This window comes from Aptenodytes forsteri, unplaced genomic scaffold (assembly GCF_000699145.1).
Source record: "Aptenodytes forsteri isolate BGI_AS27 unplaced genomic scaffold, ASM69914v1 Scaffold4, whole genome shotgun sequence".
In the NCBI taxonomy this organism is placed as follows: domain Eukaryota; kingdom Metazoa; phylum Chordata; class Aves; order Sphenisciformes; family Spheniscidae; genus Aptenodytes; species Aptenodytes forsteri.
The window spans coordinates 1,650,083-1,661,393 of NW_008795442.1; the positions used below are offsets into that span (position 1 = coordinate 1,650,083).

At 38.9% G+C, this 11,311-nt stretch overlaps 1 protein-coding gene across 1 annotated transcript in view; it reads left to right on the forward strand.

The window, feature by feature from the left end:
* The first annotated feature begins 6,425 nt into the window (after nt 1-6,425).
* Nucleotides 6,426-11,311, forward strand: part of USP15 (ubiquitin specific peptidase 15) — a 103,249-nt gene continuing 98,363 nt past the window's right edge. The window contains exons 1-2 of the mRNA XM_009281118.1: nt 6,426-6,580; nt 11,028-11,178. Of these exons, the coding sequence (XP_009279393.1) occupies nt 6,426-6,580; nt 11,028-11,178 (306 nt within the window). The remainder of the gene's footprint in view (nt 6,581-11,027; nt 11,179-11,311) is intronic.

Sequence of the window (11,311 nt, forward strand, 5' to 3'; positions counted from 1 at the left end):
AAAACTACCTGTCATCTACCATGGTCTACTACCATTACGGTAGGCCTGACTCATCTTTTGGCAAAGGCTGAGAAAATTATAATTAGCCAAGAAACAACAAGCCCAAAAGTGGTAAAACAGAGAAAGATGTAACTTTAAATCTTTACAATCTGTCATTACTGTGATCTGAACTCTACAGCCCACTGCTGAACCAGGAATGTATTGTATATGCAGCAAAATTATGCATGTTTACCTCACGGTTTCTGTTGATAATGTAGACTGATATACACTAATTTTCTGACTGTCGCATAGCTATTCATATACAATCAGTTCATAACTTTTTTAGGATTGTTATACATATTGGGACGTAAATGTATTTTATATGCAAGTGGAAGTACCAGCTGAAGAATAAATATATCTGTAGAGAGACAACAACTTTAAAGTTGCAATAGCCTGGCCAGTAATTGGAAAGATGTTCTTTCCAGGTGCTAGATAAAAGTCATACAGATCTTCTGGTCAAGACCAGAATACATACAGAAACTAAAAGAACCAGACAGCTACAAATTGTCTCTCCAGGAAGGAGGACATGAATTACCAACTGCTTGATTTAAGATACTGAAAGAAAGACACAGAGAGACTGAAATACGCAACTCAGAACAGCTGTGGACATAAGCATTAAATCATAGCTTCTTACTTTTTCCAATCAAATAGTAAAGTTTGGGTAGGATTGGCTATACACAGACTTTTATCTCTTCGTTTAATGGGTAGGAAGTTTGGGAAAATAAAAAATATTTTGCTTTTAAAATCTGGCTTTGAATCACCTTAGTCATTCACTAGCAAGAAATATTTTATTTCATCTGACAGAATTAGGCCTGTCATGTTACTATGCCAAGAAACCAGAAAAGATTGCAACTGAACTGAAGCAGTGCTGAACCAAAAAGTTCCAGCTTCAAGAGAAATGAGGGGCGAAGTGAAGCTATCTGCTTAACTACTTACTCATCTGTATACTTAGCTATTTACTCAAAAGGGGGTGCAAAGGTGCGTAAGGCACAAGTAAGTTGTGAACTCCCAGTATCCAACAGAGCAGAGGATACACATCACGCCCCTCAGCTGTGAAGGTGACAAGAATTTTAGGTAGCTCGAAAACCTCTCAGCACATTTTTTAATCATATGTATATTGCACTCATTGTAAATCAGCATTTAACATCTACTGCTTCAGAGAAAGGAAATTTCTGCCCAGGAACATTTTCAATATTGTTGAGCTCCGATACGCAACGAAGGAAGGAAGTCTGTTAGAGACTTACTTTTACTACAGCTTGATCATAAGGTTCAAACCTGAAAGACTGACTTTTTAAAATGTACATTTCTACCTTCTGCCATGGCAGGGTCATGGACAAAGTTTCCTTCTGTCAATCATTTCCATATTATGCTAAAGTGGAACTCTGAGTAGCAGAGAAGAAAAAAATTAGAATTCATGGAAAGGTTATTGGGATCTACCACAAGCTAAGCTATTGGCAGAATGCATGCACATTTACGGCATTTAGTTTGTATCCATTAACTAGATATAATTAAAAATGGCAGAACCAGGATTAAATAGCCTGAACTAGCAGATATTATTGGATTTAATAAAAACACAGATGTAATGGAACCTGTGAGCAACAAAGATTGAACTCACTCATCGTTACTGAGTCACCTGCAATTTTTGCAAACTTTTTATTAGACAACCACTTAATTTAAAGAATTATTCTAACAAATTGAATATTACCATTATCAAAAGAATACATGAGAGTAACATACCAATTCCAAAATGTCCACATCTATGCAATACATATGGAATATTATTTGTGTTTGTGCTTAACTTTACTCAAAACATTCTTCCGGGGTGGAGAAAGGAGCATAAACTGATTGTTTTTATTTAGTCAAAGCAAAAATTAACTACTCATCCATCCACGTATCTATTTTCATTTTGTGTTTTATTAAAATAACATATGTAGTAGTCTTGTCTATATTATTGATAACAACATGGCGGCTATTGGACTGATATAATGGTCTCAAGGAGTTTCCAAATATAAATATATTCTAATGAGATAATCCCTAGAGCATGGATATGGAGGAATGCTATCTAAATAATGTCACTTCTGTTGCAGAATTGGTTTCAAATTAATTGTTTCTTTCTAAAGCTATAATTATCAGGAGGAATGCAGTTAGTCAGAAAAGATGAAGTTAAAAAGTGCATAATGTTTAATAGCTCATTAAATACAAAATATACTGTAAATTTGGGAATCAGAATGACTTGCAGCTAACTGTGAGCTGATGGGTCATGGCATATGAAAAGAGACTTTTTTGGCAGGAAAGCAATTTGGTAATGCTGGCTGCAGTCTGCATTTACTTGACATTCGGAAAGATCATATGACACCAATGCAGATGAGGTGAACAGTGAAGAGAAAAGGAAGGGCAAGGAGAGCTAAAGGAGAAGAAGTTAGGTTATGAGCAGCTGGGAGGATGATGAGGAAAAGGAGAATATGAGTGTCATTATTGGGAGTTCAGTTTTTAAAGTAGGAATGGGAACAAGGTGTTGTATTAAAGAGACTCAGTGTATTCATGCAGCTATAGTGATAGCTGTGTCAGCACTTTTCTCACAGAGGGGGTTTATGTAGAATTCATATAGGTGAATAATTAGCAATTTTGTAATTTCTCTTCCAATAAGAAAACATAGTAACTGTTATGTACACATTGCTCTGAGTATGATTTTAAAAGCATACTTCATTTTTTAAAAGCATGAAGTGTGTATTTACCAGATGTCAAATACACATTTATAATAATGCAACAAATCAAAGCAACTCCAAAGAAATTGTGAAACCTTTAAGAATAATTATACTGTTAAAAAAAAAAAAAAAATTACACCACAGCCTCAAAGCGAAAGAAGCTCAAAACAACTGAGCTAAGCTTAAACTTTCTCTTAGTACATTTTCACATAAGCAGTGACCCCAACAATTACATGAGAGGACACAAACTTGATCAGAATGGGAGAGGCAGCTGTGCATTTGCTTGGTCACAATTAAGTGCATGCCACACCAGCCTGCACAAATGTGAGGGCTAAAGCCCCTTAAAACCTCGTACAGTCATCTAAAAGCATGAAGTGATGTACAAAGTATTGCAGCATGTGGGCTCAGATTCCCCAATGAAGCATAAGCAGCTTAAAAGGAGAAGAAAGTTACCCAGAGTTACATTCTTTTATTTTGTTAGGTTTTGACCACAAGCTGATCTATGTGGTAAAACAAAATCTGGGATACAAACACCAAAAATACTTCTGTCAATGTACTGGTTTTGGCTGGGATAGAGTTAATTTTCTTAATAGTATCTCGTAAGGTGCTGTGTTTTGGATTTGTGACCTTGAAGTGTCAGTGGCCATGGATAAGGCCACAACACAGCAGGTACACCCCTGAAGGGACTGTGGCCCATGGATAAGGCCACGTGGGAGCAGATACACCGCTAAGAGATTGTGGCCTACAAATAAGGCCACGCCAGAGCAGGTACATCCTTAAAGTGATTGTGGCCCATGGATAAGGCCACACTGGAGCAGGTACACCTCAAAGTGATTGTAGCTGTGGATAAGTCCACGCCGCAGCAGGTATACCCCTGTAAGAGACTGTGGCCTGTGGATAAGTCCACGCTGGAGCAAGGGCAAGGGGAGGAGTTCATTACAATCTTAAACCCTATGGCCTTGTCCAAAGGGACCAGGGGTGGAGGTTGTAATGGATATACATTTAAATTGTTGTAACCCGTGATTTGAGTTGCATGTTATAGGAATCACTGTAGCAGGAACCACCCAAACCAATGGAGGACAAGCCTCACAAGAAGCAGTGCAATTGCAGCAGTGACCCAAACTGAACTGGCTTTGGTGCACAATAACTCCATACAACACACCACCTCTCCTGTCCTGAGTGACCACCATAACAGATGGAGCCCAAAGTCATGGACTAAATGAACTCAAAGGACATTTTGTGGACATTATACAGGGGTGGTCCATAGACTAAGGGAATGACATCTGTGTACATATCAAAGGGCAGGAAGGGGAGGGGGTTGGTTAATGAGGATGTATTGGATAGTGTGGGACCTGAGCATGACGTAAATGGTAAAGAATAAGGGGTGGAGATTGTACCGGTTTTGGCTAGGATAGAGTTAATTTTCTTCACAGTAGCTTGTAAGTTGCTGTGTTTTGGACTTGTGACCAAAACAGTGTTGATAATGGAGGGATGTTTTAGTTATTGCTGAACAGTGCTTACACAGAGTCAAGGCCTTTTTTTCTGTTTCTCACATTGCCCCACCAGTGAGAAGATTGGAGGTGCAGGACAGCTGACCCCAGCTGACCGAAGGGATATTCCATACCATACAACGTCATGCTCAGCATATAAAGCTGCAGGGAAGAAGGAGGAAGGGGGGACATTTGGAGTTATGGCATTTGTCTTTCCAAGTAGCCGTTACATGTGATGGAGCCCTGCTTTCCTGGAAATGGCTAAACACCTGCCTGATGATGGGAAGTAGTGAATATATTCCTTATTTTGCTTTGCTTGCACATGCAGCTTTTGCTTTACCTATTAAGCTGTCTTTATCTCAACCTACAAGTTTTCTCACTTTTGCCCTTCTGATTCTCTTCCCCATCCCACCGCAGGGGAGTGATCGAGTGGCTGGGTGGCTGAGCTGCCTACCAAGGTTAAACCAGAACAATCAAATTATAATGTTTATAAACAGAAAATAATAAAATCTCATTGCCATAAAGGAAGATGAATCTGCATGGGGGAAAAAAACATTTCCGAAGTCAGAAGCTCAACCAGCACCTGGATCCATGGCCACTTCTTTCTTTGAACATCCATCGCACAAATACCAATGTAATGCCTTGATTATGAAGGTTTGGACACTTTGGCAGTAATGTGTTTTAAGTATTACCTTAATTCCAATGCAAGGGATAACCCTCATGATTCTAGATTGAACAGAAAAAAGCAGGATCACATAATAAGAAGTGTCAGGCAACATTAAGCGTATTGGCTGATATCATATCTGAATCTATAGCATGTTATGTTAGCATACAAATACAATATTTCTTCTGTCTTGATTCCAGTAAGCTTATAAACCAGAACTTATCTCATTTTATTTGCTGCTGTTACCAGACCTCAAGATTAAACTTCCCATCTTATTTAAGTATAGTTTATTTGTTACAATACATAGATAAAAAAATTTCGAAGCTAAATAAACACAGGTAACACAGCCCAGAGAGAGTATTCTTCTCCTGTCATGGTGCTGAAACAGATCTTTTTTCTGCGATTAAGCTTTAAACATGACCTTATTTCTTGCAGGAATACCATAGCCTGATATACTTTGTCAGAAAGTGATATTTTACTTCAGTGCCACACCAGTAACATCACATTTGAACATTTACATGATTGTAATTGTAGTTTCTAATACGATTAATACAGGGTAGCTACTTGTAGGATCTTTCTGAAAATTACCTGCTGTTATATAGTCTCTGTTCTGAATTTAAGGGGATTGAATGTTTATAAAAGGTGTAGGACTGACAAGCCATCGAAACAAAGCTCAAGTCTTGAATTTATACCCAGAATACAGACACAAACATAGTCATCTCAACAGCACCCCACCTACATGCCTTCAACACGGATCACTCTAAGCAGTTAGCAACGTTTATTCAGGCTCGCTTCAGAAAAGTCTTCAAGCACACAATTAATTTGACTAGTCCCATTGAAGCCACACGCTTACAGCTGAAATGCCTTGCGTGATCAGAACTCAGGTTTTGCCTCTCTGCGCACACAGCAGGTGCACATCCTAATTTCAGCTAGCGGTGACTTTTGCAACTTGGACACTTCTACAGTAAGAACTGAATGAAGTACTAACTCATTTTAGATAAACCATGAGGCAAGCTTCAGATGGTACTGACTCTCATCCCTTACTGGAAAAGATCCAAATTTCAGTTTCCTACATACAAATGGCACAGAAAGCCATTATCTTTCCTCAGAGCCATCAAGCCATTCTGCGTTACTCTGCAGTGCCATTAAGTGCAATGACACAACAGCCAACGACAAATTATGGTTGAGCCTAGAACTCGAAAGGCCAAACAGATATCTTAAATGGGAACAAACACCGAAAAAGTCTCAACGGAAAGAGGATCTAGAGCACCTAGTTTTAATGCAGTGCTCACAGATCTCCCGTTTGCACAGCCACGAGGCAGAAGGCGGCACCTAGCCTGAGACTGCACATCAGAGGCTTTGGGACAGGTTCTCTCATACTTGTAGTTTCACATGGTGAGGGAGAAGCCACAGGGAGAGCGTGTAACCAGGAAGAGTGTCCTGCATAAAGATGCTCGGATGAGCATGAAAAGCCATTTGGTGACCCAAGGGCTGCACCATACCCTCTCCCCCGTTCCATGACACGACATGTCAGACAGAGACAAGTGGAGGGCCACACGCCGCATAGCTAACTGGTTTGTGGCAAGATGGACCGGGGGCCACAGTTCTGCCTTATCAATATGTGATGCAGAAACTGCAGTGGGGGAGTGGAAGAAATCCAATATGAGAGTATCACTGCGAATGTGAGAGACTTGTCAGGTCTGTGCTCCTGTCTCTAAAAGAGCTGGTGTGAGACTGCATGTTACTGAGAGATTTATTTCAGAAATGTATTATATCCTGCTTTTAAAAGGGAAAAATAAAGCAAAACCAGTACACTAAGCAATTGCCGTTTGGTTCTAGTAAGTCAGTTAAAATATACAGTACTGCAATACCGCCTCCTTGCATTTCAAGAAGGAAATTGCTTTATTGGATCAAGCCAGTGGTCCGTCTAGTCCAGTACCTCATCTTCAAATACTGGATCTTAATATTGCAACAAAGGCAAGAGATCTTCCAGACAGAAAGAGGCTGGCATACAACCAAGACTAAAACTTTGGTTATCTATTTCAAAAATGTTTTATACTTACCAACCCATTTCTTAATATTTTGCTATTTATGCAGCCGAATAGGTTTGTTGAACTGTGCTTGTGCGTTTATTTACTTGTGAAGTTTGTCAATCTAAAGCACCTTACGCGGCCTTAGCTCCAATTCGTGATTTAAGCATAGAAGATTACCAAACACCCACGAGCCCAAAAAAAGCTCTGTGTGCTTTCACCTGTGTGCTACCCTGTACTATGGCTCTCCCCTTGGCGTTGTTAAAGGGATGCTCACAGTAGAGGCGGCTGTATACAACGCTGTCCTGGTGCCGAGAGACCTGTGTTCAAGTTTCGTATTACAAGATCAGCAAGATGTGAAGTGAGGCTACTGGAAAATGTAAGCTATTAACATAGTAGGGATTATAAGGTTTTATAAGCTTTAAACAAGGAAAAAAAAACCAATTTCCCACTTTTTACACATGCAATTATGTAAGTGATTCTCCCATACCGCAAAAGATACAGGAACTACTCCTGTAAGTGCTTACTCACACAAAGACTAAGGATCGAATCCATACAAAGCATTTTCTAGTGCTACTTCAAGCAATAGCTACAGCTACAATGCATTCTACAAATCAGTGTCCTGACATATCCAAACAGAAGAAAAAGCTAAGAAAGCTTTTTTTAGGGACTTTGTCCATTTTATGTAAGTATGTAGTGTCCTGCCATAACTACTACTGTAAAGCACGGTGTCTTTATTTTCTCTCTTCTATCTCCAAAGCATTTTTTCAAAACACTCTGCATGAAAGAAGCTCTATAAAAATGCCTTGACTTGTTTATCTTAAAAATGTGACTGCTTTGCACGAGCAGCATGAAAAAGTACATTAGGTGGCCATTATTATTTTGTCTTCTCTTTTGATAAATAACTGACTACATATGGTAAGCAAGAGTGGTTGGCAAGGGTGTATAAAGAATCAAAGCACAAAAATCACTGTCTTCCCAAGTTCTACCAAGAGCAAAAGGAGATAGCTCTGCAGCTGTCACCAGGAAAAATGAACAACATTACTGTTGATATTTCCACATTCATTCCTATGTCTGATGAGTTTTATAAATCTGAACTGACTTATGAAGAGGAGTGTTTTGAAGTATATATTGGCGGCTTACAAAACCAAATCACTGGGCCAAATTTCCGGTTGAAACAGCTCCAAGAGTGGGCCTCTGTTTTTAAAAAGTATTTCAAATATGAAGGTGTGCACTTACAATGGATTCTGTGAAGCTCAGTATACTATGTAAATGTTTTGTCCTCCTAAAAAAAAAAGCAAGCAAAATCTTTTTAAAGTGCACACTTAAATTCAGTGATCTAAGGATAATGGAGCAAATCTCCAGCTGGTTTAAAATGTCAGAGCTTCAACTACTCCAATGGAGCAATGAAAGTCTACATCAGTTGAGGATGCCCCTCAACACATAAAAATGGTCGTGAACGGGGACAGGTCAGTATTCAGCTCTGCTGGCATAGGACCCTTCTGTTATATTCATCCAAACACAACTTTTGCCTCAATGCCTTTAAAATTCAGGGTTTCAAAAGGCAAATGGAAAATGCGTTTTCAAATGAAAAGCTATTGCTACCTGAATTATCTGGAGCTGTAGTAGAAAATCGATGAGAGAAAGACATTTAAATGAGATGTTTAAATATAGACTGTAAATATGAGACTGAATAGTAATTAATTAGATTTGTAGGGTCTTCCCTTGCTTTAGCCTCTGTATCATCATGCAGATGTCTTTGTTTACTTTAATTTATTTTCTTTGTTTGATGACATTTGACTAATAAATACATTGATGAATTGCATCAGTAAATGCCATCCATATATCACAAAAACAGGATGTACTCAGTGTTTCTGGCACACTGATGCTAAAGGATTTTTTTTTGTTTGAACTTTCAGTACTTAACAAAGGAAATAATACTGCTTTGCTAAATAAATTTCATGATTTTTATTTTAATTTTCAGTGAACAAACAGCTGCAGAATAATGTGACTTAATGAAGCATTTCTAATAAAATCCTGCAGAAGTTAAAACAGGGGCATAGAACTGCTTGCTCACTGATAGTTGTATCATTCAGAATATTTTTTCAAGATGGTGATCACTTTTTTGTGTAGATGAGTATTAGGTAATGTGATTTTCTGTCTTCCAAAGTCAGTGATTTCCTTTAGCGTGATAACTAGTTAGCATTGTTCTATCACTTATTTATAGTAAGTAAACATACAACATAATTAACGTAACATATTTCTAATACACCATTTAGGCTTTACACAGGTTGGTAAGCAGCAATACAGCCAGCAATAAATTTAAGTGTGAAGATGTCCAGATCTGAAAAATTCCATGGTATGTTTTGCTCACCAAAAACATATAGCCTGCATTTGTAAAGATGTCTTTTATCAAGTCTGTCATCACCCGTGATGAAATTATGAAACTTCTTGGCTGCTACATGTTTCTCTGCCACTACAATTCAGTGTAAAGGATTATTTGCTTTATGTAAATATAGATAGGATTCAATGAATCATCACTTTGCAACCGCCAGTAAAGCAATCTCCAATATCCGTCTGTACACACATCTATTTACTTCCATTCAGAACAAGTTTTTCATGTATTCCCCCCCCAGAATTATCAAGTGCATTACAAGCATCTACATGTAAAGCTGAGATCCCTCTGATCATGAGACAGGTAAAAAGGTTACCCCGTATGTCCAGTATGAGAAAAGATACTGCCAGATTAGTCGTCATTCTCTGATTAAAACAGCATGACAGGAATCAAGATTTTATCTCAAAGTCACCCACTACCAGCAGTATATCTAAAATGAATACCACATTTTTGAAAGCCCCCTTACGTTCAAACAACATGCGGAACCAGTGAGTAGTAATCCTGATTTGCTATCAACGAACTGAGCAAAGCTTTTCACGGAAATTATGGCACTTAGGTAGTTTACATTTATAAGAATAACAGTACCGTTGTTTTGGAAATTGGGACTTTATGAAACCAAAAACCACATAGCTTTCAATATTGCCTCAGCAGTATCAGCTCTCTGAAATAAAATGTTAGTAAAGAAATTTATATGAATTACTTTACTACTGTTAATTATACACTCACAAAACAATTTAGGCATCAGTATGAAATGACTGCACGATAACTGTGAAAAAGTATAATGAAAGATGTAACCTTTGCCACCTCTGATAAAAGTGCCTTAGTATGCTCTTTCCCAACTTCAGCTAAGCTATATTCCTAGTACCATTGAACTGCTATTTTTCCAGTGTTTACCCTACGCTACAGAAAAGAATCTTAATTTATCAATTTGACTTCACTTAGATCAGCTCATAAAGTAGCTTTAGAGTGTTAAACATATAGCAGGCTGAATGCTAATGTCTGAAACTAGTTGGTAAGACAGAGAAACCAGATAACAATTATCATTTAGTCAATAGTAATTTAAATGTATCCACCGCTGTGCGAAGACCCTAAGACCCCGAATGCTTTACGGGGCTTTCAGGGATAGGGGTTGAGTATGTTTATTATTTAAATTGACAGTTCTGCAGGAGTCAAAGCACGGTTCTTTAAATACTGAGCTGGTGTCTACTGGGGGGGGTGGTAGAAGTGAGGTACTTAGTGCTCTAAAAAAACTACTGATAATCTCCAAGCAAAAGCTGGAAAGAGACAACTGTAACTACACATACAATTTAAAATGCTTTAAGCAATGATGTTAACTCCCGGTAAGAATGAAACATACAGAAGAGCCGTGCATGGCAACTCCTAACAGGGCAGTGCAAGCCAGTGCTCTTTATTCTTCGCAGAGATAACCTGGCGTCCGATCCTACAGCTCCACAGGAACAAAGCAGGTTATTTTAAAACTTTCTCTTTAAGCTATAAATGGGGTGGAATAAGGGAAAAGCCCTCTCACTGTGGCAGACGGAACCTGCAACATATTTAGCAGATAAATGAGTTCACTGAAATGCAAAGAAAGCAACGTGGATGGACAAGATATGTTTCATACTAATTACACCACAACTTGGGGAGCGTTACACGCAGAAAGAAACGAAGCCATGAACCGTCTCTTTATAGCTCTTTTTTTCAAAGGATTCACAGAGCGACTCCTCGCTCTTTCAGCCGCTCTCTGAAGGCGGCCGATAAAGCGTCCGGGCTCCAGAACAGAGTAAACCCCCAAGACCTGGGGGTGCTGCGAGTTAGCGGCCACCCTTCCTATACAAGTAGTTGGGCTGAAAAAGGGGTGGGTTCCCCTGGCTCCCCACGGCTCTGCTGAAACGCTGAAGCGTTCCTTTGAGTAAAATCAAATAAAATTGAAAGAAAAAAAAAAGCCTTGCGGATCCCCCGGCGCAGGGCTGGAGCAGGCTGCCCCAGGC